At 50.4% G+C, this 19,304-nt stretch overlaps 1 protein-coding gene across 3 annotated transcripts in view; it reads right to left on the minus strand.

Moving 5' to 3' along the window:
* The window catches only part of SYT9 (synaptotagmin 9), a 90,963-nt gene extending 82,630 nt beyond the window's left edge, over positions 1–8,333 (minus strand). For 2 of the 3 annotated variants that reach the window (XM_029061425.2, XM_029061424.2), the window contains exon 1: positions 8,132–8,332. In XM_029061425.2, coding sequence (XP_028917258.1) covers positions 8,132–8,279 — 148 coding nt within the window. In that variant the 5' untranslated portion in view covers positions 8,280–8,332. Of the gene's footprint in view, positions 1–8,131 lie in introns of all 3 variants that reach the window. The other variant, XM_029061426.2, reaches the window with a different exon arrangement.
* Positions 8,334–19,304: the final 10,971 nt, after the last annotated feature.

A 19,304-nucleotide genomic window follows, 5' to 3' on the forward strand; every position in this document is an offset into this window, starting at 1 on the left:
TCATCTGTAAAAAAAATGGAGATTTAGAGTTTGGGCCCAAGGTGGGACAGGAACTGTGTCCAATCTGATTAACGTGTGTCTTCCCTAGCTCTTAGAACAGTGCTTGGCACATAGTTAGAGCTTAACAAGTACCGTAATTATTATTGTTATTATACTGGAGAGGAAAAAGACTTTGACTCCCTTTGAGTGGGAAGAGCAAAGGCTTGGGAGCCAGGGGAACTGGATTCTAATCTCAACTCTGCCACTGGCTGTCTGTGGGTCACAATACCACAATTATCTTTATTATTATAAGTAGTATCAAAACCTGCAGTTGGGTCTAGTGGGTTATTGAAGGCTAGACGGTAAGCTCATTGTGTCTTCTAATTCTGTTGCACTGTACTCCCCCAAGCACTGTTCTAAGCAATGGGAGAGATACAAGGTAATCAGGTTGTCCCACATGAGGCTCACAGTCTTAATCCCCATTTTACAGATGACATCACTGAGGCACAGAGAAGTTAAGTGACTTGCCCAAAGTCACACAGCTGGCAAGTGGTGGAGTCTGGATTAGAACCCATGACCTCTGTTCAATAAATATGATTGATTCTTTGGCTCTAATGGGCTGAAAAAATTCAAGAAAGTGGGGTGGGGTGGGGGGTTGTTCCCACCACAGACTTCCTTCTGGACCAAGGTTACTTTTAATGTCCAAGGAGGTCAGTCAGCAAGGAAAGAACCTGTGATGGAGAGGAGGAACTTAGGAAACAGCAAGCACTTTGTCCAACTCAACTCAACTGATGGGTAAAAATAAATAAACCCACGGTAGAGAAATGAGGATCTCTGATGGTAGAACGGCTCAGAAAGCACATGGCTAAGTGGACAGAGCAAGGGCCTGGGAGTCAGAAAGACCTGGGTTCTAATCCTGGCTCCACCACATGTCTGCTGTGTGATCTTGGTCAAGTCACTTCACTTCTCTGGCCCTCAATTACCTCATCTGAAAATGGGATGAGTGTGAGTCCATGTGCGACAGGGACTGTGTCCAACTTGATTAGCTTGTATCTACTCCGGTGCTTAGAACAGTGTTTGGCACATAGCAAGTGCTTAGCAAGTACCATTATTATTATTATTATCATCATCACTCCTCAAGATGCTTAATAAGTGACATACCAAATAAAACCTAACAAAATGTACAGACTGCAGCATTTCTGGTCAGGTCAGTGACAGAAAAACTGAGAGAAATGGAAGTGTGAAAAGTGGCACTGCTGCCATGGCAACCAGAGAGTCGGGGGTACCAAACTGTGCAAGCAGTACCTTCAGGCAGCCCCTCAGAGCCCCCCTGCTGTCAACAGAGAGGGGCAAGGACCCTTCCCTGCCCCCTGAAACACATGGGCAAAACCCCACCCCCTCCACAGCACCAGAACACCCTTGTTTGATACAGTACATTTTGATGAACAGGATTGGTTTATTCCAATATGGGTCAGCATGTGGGCAACCCCCACTATCATCGAACAGTAGCAAAAAAAACCCAAAACCCACTTCAGACCGCAGAACTGCTCTTTGTAATAAGAACGATAACTGTGGTATGCACTCAGTGCTTACTATAGACCAAAAATGGTTCTAAACGCTGGGGAAGGTACAAGAGAATCAGATCAGACAGCTCCTGTCCCACATGGGGGACACGTATTGAGGGAAAATACGTATTGAATCCCATTTTACAAATGAGGAAACTGAGGCACAGAGAAGTTAGGTGACTTGTCCAATGTCACAGCAGAAGCAGTGTGGCCTAGTGAATTGAACATGAACCTGGGAGTCATCCCAGCTCCATTATTTTTCTGCTATGTGATCTTGGGCAAGTCACTTAAACTTCTCAGTTCCTGTTACCTCATCTGTAAAAGGGGGGTTAAGATTGAGCTCCATGTGGGACAGGGACTGTGACCAACCTAACTTGTAGCTACCCCACTGCTTAATAATGTTGGTATTTGTTAAGCGCTTACTATGTGCAGAGCACTGTTCTGAGCGCTATGGTAGATACAGGGTAATCATGTTATCCCACATGAGGCTCACAGTCTTAATCCCCATTTTACAGATGAGGGAACTGAGGCACAGAGAAGTTAAGTGACTTGCCCACAGTCACACAGCTGACAAGTGGCAGAGCCGGGATTCGAACCCATGACCTCTGACTCCCAAGCCCGTGCTCTTTCCACTGAGCCACGCTGCTTCCCTAGTACAGTGCCTGGCACATCCATAGTAAGCTCTCCACCACTAGTCTGCTGTGTGACCTTGGGCATGTCACTTAACCTTCTGTGTTCCTCAGTTCCACATCTGCAAATAATGGGAATTAAGAGTGAGAGCCCAATCTGAGACAGGACTGTAACCAACCTGATTAAGTTGTATCTACCTCAGTGCTTAGAACAATGCTTGCTTGCAATGTTGTAAGTGCTTAACCACTACCATAATAATGATTATTAATAATACTAAATATCATTAAAAAAAAGAGGGTCAGGATTAGAACCCAGGTCCCCTGCCTCCTAGGGCCGTGCTCTTTCAGTAGGTCATGCTGCTCCGAGTAAACATGATTTCCCTTCCCACTGTTCCCCTGCCTCTCTCAGAAACACAGACCCCGGCCCCAATCCATTTTAAATCTGACATATCTGAATAAAGGGAGCAAGTCAGAGTGATGCAGAAGGGAACGGGAGAAAATGAGAGAGAATGAGAGAGATCTCCCCCTTCCCTTGAGGTCACCAACAAGATCCAGACTTAAATCCAGGGAGGGTCAGGGATACTAGGTGATCCGATGCTTACCAAGAGGATGGGGGCCATTTTTCGGAGACAGAAAAGAGGGTTGGATGGTCCAGTGGCCTGACCTAGAAGTGACCTCGCTCACACAGTCTTATGTTCTTATGACTTTTGTCCTGTGGGTCACTTGGAACCATCTGCAGGCCCCACCCACACCACACACGTTCCGCCACACCCAACTCCATAGGCCTAGGAGAACATGTTGGCCCTACACTGCAACTAAATCCAACCCAATTTGCTTGTATCCTCCCCAGCGTTTCGTAAAGTGCCTGGCGCCCAATAAGCGCTTAACAAATACCACAATTATTACAAGCAGTGACAGCCTGTCAGCCTTGGCATCCTCGATGACCTCATGTCACCGGTGGCATCCTCGATGACATCTTATCAGCCTTGGCATCCTTATTCAGTCGTATTTACCGAGCGCTTACTATGCACACAGTGTATTATGTACTAGGCACTTCCGAGAGTACAATACAACAATGAACAGACCCTGCCCACAATGCGATGACATGGTGTCAGCCTTGGCAATCTCGATGTCATCGTAACAGCCTTGGCATCCTCAGTGACATCGTGTCAGCCTTGGCATCCTCAGGAGCCGAGACCGTCCCCTCAGCCTTGGGATTCATCTTGCTACCTCAATCGCCGAAGGGCTCCCAGCCTGAGGAAACCCGCTGTTGCCTCTGCCAGAGGCTTTTGTCTGCTTTTAAGCATCCCCTGTCTCTGCCTGGCTTGAGAGAGCCAAGGGCATGGCGTTCAACTGGGATCGTTTGCAGGGAAGGGATTACGGCTAAACGGGGAGCATTCACACCGAGGAAAATACCTGCCATTTGGTGCAATCTGGGGCTCTCAGGCCAAACGAAATTGCTCTTCAGATGTATCTTTGTGGGTCACAGATTAAAGTTGTCCCTGGCAGGGGGTGGTTCAGAAGGATCTAGAGAGGGAGACAATTCCACTAGAAGCAGGGCAGGAGCCTCCCAACTGGGAAGATGCTAACGAGCCTCTATCTGAACAGAGAAGCTTAGAAAATGGGGATTGACTGTGAGCGTCACTTGGGACAACCTGATTACCTTGTATCTACCCCAGCGCTTAGAACAATGCTCTGCACATAGTAAGCACTTAAAAATACCAACATTATTAGAGGCTGAGATGTGGGCAAACCCAGTGCCGAATCTTGGCCTGGCCAATGGACCCTCCCTGAACTTGCCCACTGGCTACCTGTCTCCTTTCCACCACACCCCAAAATTTCATGTAATTCTACCCATTCCTCCTCGAGTTCCAACCACCTATGCCACTTTAAAAAGCAGGTGGGATCTCTGCTGAGAGGAACGGGAAACGCTCCAAAGAGAAAAGCTGTTCCTGAGAAGCGATTCTCTGGATCTTTCAGGTTCCAGACCAGAGGAGGGCTCTTGGTTTGATCATTAGTAACAGTGTGGCCTAGTGGAAAGAGAATGGGCCAGGGAGTCCCATTCTAATCCCGTCCCTGCCACTTGTCTGCGGCGGGACCTTAGACAAGGCTCATAACTTCTCTGTGCCTCAGTTCCCTCATAGGTAAAAAGGGGACTGATACTGTGAGCCCGGTATGGGACATGGACCGCGGCCAAACTCATTAGCTTGAATCTCCCCTTGTGCTCACTGTGTGCCAGGCACTGTTCTAAGCACTCAACAAATACCATAAAATAAATAACTAAATGCATAAACAATCATGCCAGCCCTCCTCCTACAAGCTAGAGAGTCACCCACTCATCATTCACAAGTTCGTAGCGGGACTATTCTTGGTAGGAAAGTCTGGAGAAACAGGGTGAATGATAGCTGCTATTTTAATCAGGTAAACATCAAATACAGGGTATGAGCCGACACAAAGACTCCCTGGGACCAACTCATTCTCAATGTCAAACCGTCTTCATCTAAACGTTTCCTTCGTTAACTGTCAGATTTTAAATGGATTTGTTTGCTCACATATCCTCTCCCAGCAGCTGGGTATCGATGAGTAGCATTCTTTGGAATGCCTGTGATCAGTCATTTTTCAAGGACTCATCTTTTTCCCGCTCATTAAGAGCTTAAACTAACCTTTAATCCCCTAAAGACCGTTCGTCCCAATAATTTGAACTTTGCTAAGGAAGATTCGGATTAATCAGGCACCATCTTGGGAGTCATCATTTGTTAATACGGCAAGATCCCACGGGTTATTAAGAAAGAGCTGAACTGCTTATTCAAGTAAGGTTTGACTCCTCCTGTTGCACGGAGCCTTACAGAAAGGAAGTACCGCCTGGCATTTGCTCGTCACCTGGGGAAATCTCTCCAGGCAGACAGGTTTTCTCCCTTGAAATTTCATGATCCCGACACGAGCCTTACGACAATTACCGCACGACTCGAAAGCAAATGCAGCCGGCACCTACAGCAACACGTTGCTCGGTGGCAAGGTGTGCAAATGGAGGGGGAGGAGATGAGAGGGGAACTTGAGGATAGGGATGAGCTCTTCCTGGGATTAATCGACTAGGAAGCACCAGTCTCTGGTGTTTTTCAATAAGAGAGAGAGATTCGTGAGCTTTTAGTCATTCTCTCCCCACTCCCCCCTTCGAAAGCTTTCCCGGCCTGCCTTAACCAATGTATAGAAGCTGAAAGTTCGAGGGGCTTTCCTAAGTGCCTTAGGGGAAGGATGCTATCCTATACTTTGCTGGGGGTAGAATGGGTGATGAAATATTTGGGAGGCTCAGTCATCTGAAAGCTCGTGAAATCCTTATTCGGCCGCAGCGAGGCACCTGAGGTTTTTCTTTAAGCAGCTTTTGAATGGGAAAAACGAGGAACTTTTTCAGGGGAAGAGGGATTTACCGTCTCCCCTTCCAGGGGACTGGGACAAAACCGGGATCGGGGACCTCTGCCGATCTCGAGGAGGGGCTCTTCCCCTTCCAGCCGGGTCGGAGGGGCTTATTTGGGTCACGGTGAGCTGCCCCCCCCCCCCCCCCCGGGGGGAGGGGGGTGAGGAAGAGTTGACAGGACTGTGAGCCCGTTATCGGGCAGGGATTGTCTCTATCTGTTGCCGAACTGTCCATTCCAAGCGCTTAGTACAGTGCTCTGCACATAGTAAGCGCTCAATAAATACTACTGAATGAAAGAAAGATTCCCGCGGAGGCCCCAGCCCTGCAGACCTTTTGTCTAGGAGCCCAGCGGTCGGCGATGGTCCCGGGAGAGGCTGGATAAGGAACGGGATGGGGGTGGGAATTTCGGCGGTGGAGGAGGGGAGGAGTGGCTAGAGCACGGGCCTGGGAGTCAGAAGGTCATGGGTTCTAATCCCGCCTCCACCACTTGTCTGCTGTGTGACCCGGGACGAGGCACTTTACTTCTCTGGGCCTCAATACCCTCATCTGTACAATGGGGTTTGAGACGGTGAGCCCCACTTGGGACAGGGACTGCGTCCAGCCCCATTCGCTCGTCTCCACTCCGGCGCTTAGGACTGTGCCTGGCCCATAGTAAGCGCTTAACGAAGACCGTAATAATAAAAATTATTACCCCGGCTCTGCCGGTCGTCTGTGTGACCTTGGGCAAGCCCTTTCACTTCTCAGGGCCTCAGTTCCCTCATCTGGAAAATGGGGGTGATGACGGTGAGCCCCATGTGGGACCCCCTGATGACCTCATGCCTCCCCCCCCCCAGCGCTTAGAACAGTGTTGGGCACATAGAGTTTAACACAGACCATCGTTATTGATTCTCAGCGCTTGGAACAAGTGCTGGGCACATCGTGCTCGACCCAGACCGTCCTTCCTGATTCTCAGCGCTTAGAACAGTGCTCGGCACATAGCGCTTGCCCGAGACCATCCTTCTTGATTCTCAGCGCTTGGCATAGTGCTCGGCACATAGCGTTTGATTCAGACCTTCCTTCTTGATTCTCAGCGCTTAGAACAGTGCTGGGCACGGAGCGCTTGACCCGGACCATCCTTGATTCTCAGCGCTTAGAACAGTGCTGGGCACATAGCGCTCGACCGAGACCATCCTTCTCGACTCAGCGCTTAGAACAGTGCTGGGCACATAGAGCTTAACGCAGACCATCCTTAGCGATTCTCAGCGCTTCGAAGAGTGCTGGGGACCCAGCGCTCGACCCAGACCCTCCTTCTCGACTCAGCGGTTAGAACAGTGCTGGGCACAGAGTCAGAGCTTAACGCAGACCATCCTTAGCGATTCTCAGCGCTTAGAACAGTGCTGGGCACACACAGTCAGCGCTCGACCCAGACCACCCTTCTCGACTCAGCGCTTAGAACAGTGCTGGGCACATAGAGCTTAACGCAGACCATCCTTAGCGATTCTCAGCGCTTAGAACAGTGCTGGGCACATAGAGCTAGACGCAGACCATCCTTAGCGATTCTCAGCGCTTAGAACAGTGCTGGGCACACACAGTCAGCGCTCGACCCAGACCACCCTTCTCGACTCAGCGCTTAGAACAGTGCTGGGCACATAGAGCTTAACGCAGACCATCCTTAGCGATTCTCAGCGCTTCGAACAGTGCTGGGCACATAGAGCTAGACGCAGACCATCCTTAGCGATTCTCAGCGCTTAGAACAGTGCTGGGCACATAGAGCTAAACGCAGACCATCCTTAGCGATTCTCAGCGCTTAGAACAGTGCTGGGCACATAGAGCTAAACGCAGACCATCCTTAGCGATTCTCAGCGCTTCGAAGAGTGCTGGGCACCCAGCGCTCGACCCAGACCCTCCTTCTCGACTCAGCGGTTAGAACAGTGCTGGGCACATAGTCAGAGCTCAACGCAGACCACCCTTAGCGATTCTCAGCGCTTAGAACAGTGCTGGGCACATGGAGCTAAACGCAGACCATCCTTAGCGATTCTCAGCGCTTCGAAGAGTGCTGGGCACATAGAGCTAGACGCAGACCATCCTTAGCGATTCTCAGCGCTTAGAACAGTGCTGGGCACATAGAGCTAAACGCAGACCATCCTTAGCGATTCTCAGCGCTTCGAAGAGTGCTGGGCACATAGAGCTAGACGCAGACCATCCTTAGCGATCCTCAGCGCTTAGAACAGTGCTGGGCACAGAGTCAGAGCTTAACGCAGACCATCCTTAGCGATCCTCAGCGCTTCGAAGAGTGCTGGGCACAGAGTCAGAGCTTAACGCAGACCATCCTCGTCCATCTCCAGCGCTTCGAAGAGTGCCGGGCACCCAGGCAGCGCTCGACCCAGACCCTCCTTCTCGACTCAGCGGTCAGAAGAGTGTGGGGCAGGTGGTCGGCGCTTGGCCGGGACGGGCGTTATTTCCGGGGGTGGGGAGGGGGGGGGGGTCATTCATTCGACTCCTTTCGATCGTAGGTGCGGAGCCCCGGCCCAAGGCGCTTGGAAGGGCCGGTCGGTCGCTGGGCTCACCTGCGTCGTGGCCGCGGGTCCGGGCGCGGTCGCGGAGGGCGTGGATGAAGTCGAGGCAGTGGTGGTGGTCCACCGCCCCGCTGGAGCACAGCTCGCCCAGCAGCCGCAGCGCCCTGTGGCACAGCTCGTCCTCCCTGGCGGCGGGCATCGCCCCCCAGCATCCTCGCCCGGGGGAGCGGAGGGCCCCGCGCTCACCCCCGCCGCCCGCCGGGGCATGGGGCGCGGCCAGGGGCACCGCGGGCAGGGGCACCGAGGGCGGGGGCACCGAGGGCGGGGGCGCCGGCCGGGGCACCCACGGGGCCCCCCCCGGACAGGACCGGCCCGTCCCCTCCGTCCCAGGCGGGCTCCCCCGAGGCTGGGCGTGGGCCTTGCCCTTCCTCCCTCCTTTCTGCCTTTGGCCGAAGGCCGCCGCCGCCACCGGTTGCCCGCGGGCCCCGCGCCGTGCCGCCCGCCCCTCCCGGCCGGCCCCGACCCCGGCCCCGGCCCCGGCCCCGGCCCCGGCCCCGGCGCAGCGCGGCGCCGCCGCAGCTCTCCCTGCCTGCCGGAGCCACCGAGGGGACGGGGCGGGGCCCGGCCAGCGGCGGCAGGAGCAGGAGGAGGAGGGAGCACGGGAGGGGGACCCGGGGAGACGCCTCGCCTCGCCTCGCCTTCCCTCTCCCTCCCTCCTCCCCCTTCCTCCCTCTCCTCCCCTCCCCTCTCCCCTTCCCTCCCTCCTCTCCCCTCTCCTCTCCCCTTCCCTCCCTCCTCTCCCCTCCCCTCTTCCCTTCCCTCCCTCTCCTCCCTCCCTCTCCCCTTCCCTCCCTCCTCCCTCCTCTCCCCTTCCTCCCTCCCCTCTCCCCTTCCCTCCCTCCTCTCCCCTCTCCTCTCCCCTTCCCTCCCCCTCTCCCTCTCCTCTCCCTTCCCTCCTCCTCTCCCCTCTCCTCTCCCCTTCCCTCCCTCCTCTCCCTCCTCTCCCCTTCCCTCCCTCTCTCCCCTTCCTCCCCCTCTCCCCTCTCCTCTCCCCTCTCCCTCCTCTCCCCTCTCCCTCCCCTTCCCTCCCTCCTCTTCTCCCTCTCTCTCCCCTTCCCTCCCTCCTCTCCCCTCTCCCTCCCCTTCCCTCCTCCTCCTCTCTCCCCCTCCCTCCTCTCCCTCCCCTTCCCTCCCTCTCCTCTCCCTCTCCTCTCTTCCCTCCCTCCTCTCCCCTTCCCTCCTTCCTCCTCTCCCTCTCCTCTCCCCCCTTCCCCTCCCTCTCCCTCTTCCCCTCCTCCCTCTCCTCTCCCCCTTTCCTCTCCTCTCCTCCTTCTTTCCCCTCCCCTCTCCTCCTTCCTTTCCCCTTCCCTTCCTTCCCCTCCTTCCTTTCCCCTTCCCTTTCCCTTCCCCCTCCCCTCTTTCCTTCCCCTCCTCCTCTTCCTTTCCCCTTCCCCTCCCTCCCCTTTTCCCTTTCCCTTCCCCTCCCCTCTTTTCCTTTCCCCTTCCCTCCCCTCTTTCCTTTCCCCTTCCCCTCCCCTCTTCTTTTTCCCCTTCCCCCTCTCCTCCTTCCTTTCCCCTTCCCCCTCTCCTCCTTCCTTTCCCCTTCCCCCTCTCCTCCTTCCTTTCCCCTTCCCCCTCCCCTCCTTCCTTTCCCCTTCCCCTCCCCTCCTTCTTTTCCCCTTCCCCCTCCCCTCCTTCTTTTCCCCTTCCCCCTCCCCTCCTTCTTTTCCCCTTCCCCCCTCCTCCTTCCTTTCCCCTTCCCCTCCCCTCCTTCCTTCCCCCTTCCCCTCCCCTCCTTCCTTCCCCTTCCCTCCCTCCTTCCCCCCCCTTCCCCTCCCCTCCTTCCCCTTCCCCTCCCCTCCTTCCTTCCCCCTTCCCCTCCCCTCCTTCCTTCCCCCTTCCCCTCCCCTCTTTATCCTCTTTTCTCTTTCTCTCCTCTCCCTTTCCTTACCCTCTCCTCCCTTTCCTCTCCCCTTTCCTTCCCTCCACCTTTCCTCCCCTCCTCTCCACCCCTCCCTTCGTCTCTTCTCCCCTTCCCTTCCCTCCCCTTCCCTTCCCTCCCCTTCCCTCCTTTCTCCTCCTCTCCCCTTCTCTCCTCTTCCCTCCCCTCCCTCTCCCCTTCAAGGCAAACTGGGGCTGGAGCTATCCGTCCTGAAAAGTAAACCGGATCTCCCCCTTCAATCATTCATTCATTCGTCCATTCAATCATATTTTCTGAGCGCTTACTGTGTGCAGAACTTGGGAGAGTACAACGTAACGATAAACAGGCACATTCCCTGCCCACAGCGAGCAGGCAGGCCATCTTCTCCCCTCTCCTCCCCACCAAGGCTAGAGGCCAGACCCAGGGGAAGGGCAGAGTGAGGAAAGCTCCCTTCTCCTCAGTAATAACTGTGGCATTTGTTAAGCGCTTACTACGTGCCAAACACTGTTCTAAACAGGGGATGGTAACTGAGGTATTCGTTAAGAGCTTACTGTGTGCGAAGCACTGTACTAAACACTTGGTTTAGTACAATACAATACGGGAGACGCATTCCCTGCCCACAACAAACTCACAAAGTCAGACACAGTCCCTATCCCACGAGCTAAGCAGAAGGGAGAAAAATATCGAATCCCCATTTTATAGATGAGAAAACTGAGGCCCTGGGAAGTGAAGTCATGTGCCCAAGGTCACAGAGCAGGCAAGGGGTAGAGCCAGGATTAGAATAATGATAATAATTATTACTATAATTATTATTAGTAGTAGTAGTAGTAGTGGTTAAACACTTACTATACACCAGACACTGTACTAAACACTGGGGTGGTTACAGGCAAATCCGGTTGTGCACAGTCTCTGTCCCACATGGGGCTCACAGTCTTAATCTCTGCCACTTGTCAGCCGTGTGACTGTGGGCAAGTCACTTAACTTCTCTGTGCCTCAGTTACCTCATCTGTAAATGGGGATTAACTGTGAGCCTCACGTGGGACAACCTGATTACCCTGTATCTACCCCAGCGCTTAGAACAGTGCTCTGCACATAGTAAGCGCTTAACAAATACCGACACTTTATTGCTATTGTTCTTGTCTGTCCGTCTCCCCCGATTAGACTGTAAGCCAGTCAAAGGGCAGGGACTGTCTCTATCTGTTACCGATTTGTCCATTCCAAGCGCTTAGTCCAGTGCTCTGCACAGAGTAAGCGCTCAATAAATACTATTGAGTGAATGAATTATTAATCCCCATTTGACAGATTAGGTAACTGAAACACAGAGATATGAAGTGACTTACCCAAGGTCACACAGCAGACAAGCGGTGGAGCTGGGATGAGTCCCCAAGTTCCCCTATTTCCCAGGCCTGTGCTCTTTCCACTAGGCCACGCTGCTTCTCCATCTGCCCTGGCTTTCCAAATGGAGCTGGAAAAGCCAAGAACCTTAGTAGGGGATTGAGAAATTTGAAGCTTTCATTTCTCTGGTTGTGGTAGAATGGGGGAAACGTCAGTCTTTGGTTTTCGTAGGAAGCAAGTCAGAACCAATTAGCCCATGCATCTATCTATATCTGTGTGGAGATGGGATGATTAATAGTCACTCAGCCATCCCTTGTGTTCAGAGATGCTGCTGACGGTGAATGATACTCAGGTGTGGGCTGGCTCCGAAAATCTTCCTGGTACTTTCACATCCTCGGTCATCAGGGCTCGGGAGCCAGGGGCTGAGGGACGGAAGACCCTCTGCTTCCCAGCTGCCACTTAGAGGCGGCTTAGGCTTCCAGAGCTGATTGATTAATTGGTTAAGGACCTGACGGCCCCATCCCTCCCCTCATCCCCTCCGGATGTGTCTGGAACCCAGGATCATCCCACACAGGTGCCGGCTCCCAGGATTTTCCTCTCTGTCACCGTGGCAAGAGTGAAGAACACTGTACTAAGCTCCTGGGAGAAGTAAACAGGATACCTGCCCTGAAGGACCTTATAGACTCAAATATATATCCTACACGGGGATTACAACTGAAGCAGTATGAGCTAGTGGCAAAATCACATGCTTGGAAGTCAGAAGACCTGGGTTCTAAGCTTGAGTCTGCCACTTGTCTGCTATGTGACCATAGGAAAGTCACTTCATTTCTTCAACTGCAAAATGAGGTTTCACTTTCTCCCTCCTACTTACTAGACTGAACTCCCATGTGGGACAGGGACTGCATCTGACCTTATACCTACCCCAGCGCTTAGAAGAGTGCTTGACACATAGGAAGCACTTAACAAATACTATAAAAAAAAGAGGAAAGGAGAATAGGTATTTTATCCACATTTTACCAATGAGGAAACTGAGGCCCAGTGGGGTTGTGACATGCCCAGGATCACAGAGCAGGTCGGTGGCAGACCGGGGACCAGACCAGAGTCAGTCAGCTCCCACTCCTGTGCTCTTTACATTAGGCTTTGCTGCCTGGCCTAGGGCTAACAGGTACGGGTGAAAGAGATACCCAAATTAAAGGACAGCTTGTGAGGCCCAGGGAGGGTCTCTGGGAGACCCGCTCTGAGCCATAACTGCCCCCAGGAGATCTGGGCTGCCTTGGGATTGGCTCCACATTCGAGTATGTTCCATCAGGGCACTGGGATGATCGACTAAAATGAGAAGCAGCCCAGCCTAGTGAGAAGCAGTGTAGCCTAATGGATAGAGCACGGGCCTGGGGGTTGGAAGGACCTGGGTCTGCCACTTGTCTGCTGTGTGACCTTGGGCAAGTCACTTTACTTCTCTGGGCCTCAGTTCCCCCATCCGTCAAATGGGCATTAAGACTGTGAGCCCCGTGTGGAACGGGAACCGTGTCCAACCCGATTTGCTTGTATCTACCGCAGTGTCTTTCATAGTATTCATCCATTCGGTCACCCATTCAGATATATTTATTGAGGGCTAACTGTGCAAAGCACTGTACTAAGCTCTCGGGGGAGTCGAGTATAACATCAAACAGACACATTCCCTGCCCACGACGAGCCCACGGGAAACACCTAACAAATGCCACAATTATTATTATCAATACTGGTGGAGTTCTGTGAGCTCAAAGCGGCTCTGAAGAGGGTTGGTCGCCTGGGACCAGATTCCTCTTCCCCTCAGGGTGTTGAGAGATTTGCAAGCCACCAGCTCAGCCCCATGTAAATCCCTCAGGTTGGACAGACTCCTTCTGGACAGCCCGGCGGGGACCCAGGGCCAGCCTCAACCTCTGTGGACATCCTGGTTCTCCAAACTTACCTTCACCCAGGGGGGATGACTGCACCCATGCATGGAGCTTGACCATTAGTAGCCCCTGATTGGAGGTTTAAGTTGAATTTATTCAATAATTACGGCATTTATTAAGCGCTTACTACGTGCCAGTCACGGTACTAAGTGGTGGGGTGGACACCAGCAAATCGGGTTGGACACAGTCCCTGTCCCACGGTGGGGCTCACAGTCTTAATCCCCATTTTACAGATGAGGGAACTGAGGCACAAAGAAGCAGCGGGGCTTAGGGGAAAGAGCCTGGGTTTGGGAGTCAGATGATGTGGGTTCTAATCCCAACTCTGCCACTTGTCTGCTGTGTGGCCTTGGGTAAGCCACTTAACTTCTCTGTGCCTCAGTTACCTCATCTGTAAAATGGAGATTAAACCGTGAGCCCCACATAGGAATACCTGTTTACCTTGTATCTACCCAAGTGCTTAGAACAATGCTTGGCACACAGTAAGCACTTAACAAATACCACTATTATTATAATAATTATTAAATGACGTGCCCAAGGTCTTCCAGCCAGCAAGTGGAGGAGCTGGAATAGAACCCATGACCTCCTGATTCCCAAGCCCGTATTTATTCACTATGCTATGCTGTTTCTCAATAATTTGATTTCATTATTGTATTTATGGGCTGTATTTTAGGGAAGCAGCATGGCTTAGGGACAGAACTCGGATCTGGGAGTCCGAAGGACTTGGCTTCTAATCCTAGTGCCACCACTTACCTGCTGTCACCACTTACCTGCTGTGTGAGCTTGAGTGTGTCGCTTCACTTCTCCGTACCTCAGTTACCTCGCCGGTAAAATGGGATCAAGACTGGGAGCCTCACGTGGGACAGGAACTGGGTCCAACCTAGGTAGAAGATACTGAGGTCTGGCACAGCCTTGGTCCCATACTGTTTTCACAGTCTAATAAGGAGACAAAGCAGATAAGCTACCTCGCCATTTTACAGATGAGGGAATAGAGGCTCAGAGGGGTTGGGTGACATCCAGCGTCACACAGCAGGCGAGTGGTATTTGTTAAGCACTTACTATGTGCAGAGCACTGTTCTAAGCGCTGGGGTAGATACAGAGTAATCAGGTTGTCCCACATGAGGCTCACAGTTAATCCCCATTTTACAGATGAGGTAACTGAGGCACAGAGAAGTTAAGTGACTTGCCCACAGTCACACAGCTGACAAGCGGCAGAGCTGGGATTCGAACCCATGACCTCTGACTCCCAAGCCCAGACTCTTTCCACTGAGCCATGCTGCTTCCCTAAGTGGCAGAGCCGGGATTAGAATCCAGGAATTCGGAACCCTATCCCTTAGTCTTTCCACTAGTCAGAGGGAGCAGAGAAGTGATTTGCCTCTATTAGTAGGTAACTTGGCTTTTCTCTGCTGCCTGGGAGCTAAAACTTTCCAATCGATGTCTAGACAGTGTCTTGATCTAGACAGAAGCAGCAGGGTGTAGTGGATAGAGCACGGGTTTGGGAGGCAGAAGGTCATGACTTTTAATCCCTGCTCTGTCACTTGTCTCCTGTGTGACCTTGGGCAAGTCACTTCACTTCTCTGGCCTTAGTTATCTTATCTGTAAAATGGGGATGAAGACTGTGACTGTGAAGACTGTGCCTTTAATTTTTTTCTCCACCTCTCTCAGCCTCTAGCTCTCTCCAGTTCTTTCTGTCTCGATGCCAATCTTTATCTCTCCCTATCTTTCTTTTTCTGTCTGCACAGAGAGACAGACAGAGAGAGCGTATAAATGTTGCACCAAGAATATTCCCAAGGACCAGGAATTTCCTCTCCAGTTCAGTCTTCCCTTTGGTTTTAAATATTCTCCCAGAGAATATGCTTGAGGACATTTAATCTTTCCGTGGGCCTAGTGTGGTGATTTTTTTACTCCACTCAGGAGCCACTCTCTGAAGAGGAATTCATTCAACCGTATTTGTTGAGTGCTTACTGTGTGCAGAGTACTGTGCTAAGCGATTGGAAGAGTACAGTACAACAAAAAACAGACACATTCCCTTCCCACAAGCTTATAGTCTTGAGGGGAATTCTACTTTATTGAAGGAAGCCACATGGCCTAGTGGAAAGAGCATGAGAGTTAGAAGATCCGGTTTCTAATCCCTGCTCTGCCACTTACCTTCTGGATGATCTTGGACAAGTTAACTTCTCTGTGACTCAGTTTCCATATCTTAAAATGGGGATACAATTCAAAAGGTGCTCTCTCTCCCTTTAAGTTGTGAGCCCACATGGGAAAGGTTCTGTGTTCAAGTGATCTTGTACGTTCCTCTGCACTTAGCAAACTACTTGAGAAACAGCATGGCTCAGTGGAAAGAGCATGGGCTTTGGAGTCACAGGACATGAGTTCGAATCCCAGCTCTGCCACTTGTCAGCTGTGTGACTGTGGGCAAGTCACTTAACTTCTCTGGGCCTCAATTACCCCATCTGTAAAATGGGGATTAAGACTGTGAGCCCCATGTGGGACAACCTGATTCCCCCGTGTCTACCCCAGCGCTTAGAACAGTGCTCTGCACATAGTAAGCGCTTAACAAATACCCGCATTATTATTATTACTTGGCACCTAGCAAGAGCATTTAACAAATACCACACCTATTTATTATTACTTCCAGGTTGCAATCTGAATGGAAACAGTAATCAGTCCTACAAGCTCTGATGTTACTTTGCCTAAGAAGTCCAGGCCAGCCCTTAGAACAGTGTCCAGTGTTTAGAACAGTGTCCAGTGCTTAGAAGAATGTTTGGCACCCGTCAAAGGGCAGGGACGGTCTCTATCTGTTACCGATTTGTACATTCCAAGTGCTTAGTACAGTGCTCTGCACATAGTAAACGCTCAATAAATACTATTGAATGAATGAATGAACAAATACCATCATTATTATTATTATATTTTGAACCTGAACTTTGCAAAGGGTGACCTTGTGTCTGCTAGATTTACAAACACTCACCTTGTCTATATCCTGACTTCCCCAGTGTTTCTCCATTACAGGATTTCATGAAAAAAAAATACATTCCCCAAGGCCAGAATGATCAAATTAAGAGTGACCATGATTACAGGATCATTTTCAGCTACATTCTGTCTCCTGAGTGCTTAACAGATACCGCAATCATTACTGAATCTGGGCTGGGAATGATTTGTTTCTTCCTGGGTTCTCGATCAAGTATGCCATATAAAAATGTGTCTGGGATAACTCTTTGCAATCTTGACAGACAAATGGAGGTTTTCGGAACAAATTCCTACAATTCTATGTTAAATCCACATCTTGGATTCTGCCCTGTCATACAACATTTTCATAATAATTAAAATGATAGTAATGATGATTGTGGTATTTTTAAGCACTTACTAGGCGCCAAGCACTGTGCTAAGTACTGGCGTGGATACAATTCAATCAGTATCAAATTTCCACGATTCCCCTTCCAAGACTGTGGCAGGTACTATATTTACATCTGGCATGTCTTGTTCAAGCCTCCAGGACCCCACAGTATATGCTAAGCCAGCCTTATAGAGCTGTTAAGAAAATCAATCAGTCAATCAATCAATGGTATTTATTGAGTGTTCACTATGTACAGAGCACTGAACTAAGTGCTTGGGATAGGACAATGCAAGAGACTTAGCAGACACATTCCCTGCCCAAAACAAGCTTAGTGGTCTAGAGAAAATGATACTAGTAATATTTAAGTGCTTACTATGTGCCCAGCACTGTTCTAAGTGCTGGGGTAGATAAAAGTTAATGAGGTTGGTCACGGTCCACGTCCCAAATGGGACTCACAGTCTTTCCATATTACAGATGAGGTAACTGAGGCACAGAGAAGTGAGGTGACTTGTCCAAGAGGACATGTGATGGAGCTGGGATTAGAACCCAGGTCCTTCTGACTTCCCAGGCCTGTACTCTATCCACTAAACTACATGGCATCTTTGCCAGGTATTGATTGCAAAGGCAATGGAATGATTCATCCAACCATTCCTCCCGCTAAAATCCTCCAGCCACACCTTTATCTTGGTGATACAGCAAGTGGTTGGGTCACTTCCCATAGATCGTTTCATAACCTGGTCGGCTTCCGCCCCCAACCCAGCAGATTTTAAGATCCTTTAGGACAGTGGGTCTTCTCATTTATCTGAACCTCTTCACTGCACTTTGTACACCAACTTCTCAGGAAGTGATGTTGATGGAATGACTGAAAAAGAACAGTGCCAGAGCTGAGGATTTGGATTTTGAATTTCTGCTCTGCTTAAAACCAAAATGCTTTATTCAACCCCCGACCCAGCCCCATAGCACTTATGTACCTATCTGTAACATTTATTTATATTAATGTCTGTCTCTCCCTCTGGACCGTAAGCTTGATGTGGGCAGGGAATGTATCTGTTTATTGTTGTACTCTCCCAAGAGCTTAGTACAGTGCTCTGCATACAGTAAACGCTCAATAAATACGATTGAATGAATGAATGAATACTCTCCCAACTGCTCAGTACAGTGCTTTGCACACAGTAAGCACTCAATAAACACTATTTAATGAATTGATGAATACAAGGCTGTGTCTGGTTCAGAGCAGCGTTAGGACAGCCCAGGTCTTGGTTTTTGACGGAGAGCTCCGAGAGCTCAGAGAGCTGAGCAGAACTTAGTGCTTGTTAAGTGCTTACTTACAGGCACTATACTAAGCCCTGGGATAGATACAAGCTGATCGAGTTATACACAGTCCACGTTCCACGTGGGGCTCACAATCATAACCCCATTTTACCTTTATAGCTGAAATACAAATAGTTTGAAGTGACTTGCCCAAGGTCACACAACAGACAAGTGGCAGAGCCGGGATCAAAACCCAGGACCTCTGGATCCCCAGGCCTGTGCTATTTCCACTAGGACACACTGCTTCTGGATGACCTCGGGCACATCGTTTAACTTCTCCGTGACTCAGTTTCCTCATCTGTACAAGAAGGATTCAATACGGCAGGTGTTCTCTCTCCCTTTAAACTGTGAGCCCCATGTAGGATAAGGTCCGGGTCTAGAGCACTTAGTGGGGCAGGGATTGTCTCTATCTGTTGCCGAATTGTACATTCCAAGTGCTTAGTACAGTGCTCTGCACACAGTAAGTTTCTCAATAAATATAATTGAATGAATATCCCTGCACAGTGGTTGGTACATAGTAAAAGCACTTAAAGACCACAATTATTTTTTATTATTATTAGCAAATCTGTACTTGGACTTCCACCCATATGATAAGGATAGGCCATCTAACACCCAAGGAGAAATACCTATTTTTGTTGTTTTTTTTTTGAAGGGGGGCGGTTTCAAAGTATTGGTTAAACTCTTATTTTGTGTTTAACACTGTTCTAAGATCAGGAGAAGGTACAAGTTAATTAGGTCCGACTAAGTTTCTGTCCCACATGGAATTAACAATCTAAGTAGGAGGGAGAACAGGCATTCCCCTTTTACAGTTGAGGAAATTGAGGCCTAGAGAAGTGAAGTGACTCGTCCAAGGTCGCAAAGCAAGCAATTGTCAGAGCCAGGATTAGAACCAGATGCTTCTGACTCCCAGGCCCATGCTCTTCCACCTAGGACATGCTGTTTCTGTTCTCGCTGACCCTTAGACTCTGCGAGCGGTGTGACGGGCTGTATCCAACCTGATTATCTTATGTCTACCTCAGAGTAATAATAATAATAATGTTGGTATTTGTTAAGCGCTTACTATGTGCAGAGCACTGTTCTAAGCGCTGGGGTAGACACAGGGGAATCAGGTTGTCCCACGTGGAGCTCACAGTCTTCATCCTCATTTTACAGATGAGGTAACTGAGGCCCAGAGAAGTTAAGTGACTTGCCCACAGTCACACAGCTGACAGGTGGCAGAGCAGGGATTCGAACTCATGAGCTCTGACTCCAAAGCCCAGGCTCTTAGTACAGTGTTTGGTATGTAGTAAGCACTGAACAAATACGACAGTTATTGTTATTATTATTAGCACACAGTGAACGTTGGAGCTTTTTTGAAGATTTTAAACTTCTGCAGCAGTTTTGGGATGA

Source organism: Ornithorhynchus anatinus, chromosome 3 (genome assembly GCF_004115215.2).
Source record: "Ornithorhynchus anatinus isolate Pmale09 chromosome 3, mOrnAna1.pri.v4, whole genome shotgun sequence".
Taxonomy (NCBI): Eukaryota; Metazoa; Chordata; class Mammalia; order Monotremata; family Ornithorhynchidae; genus Ornithorhynchus; species Ornithorhynchus anatinus.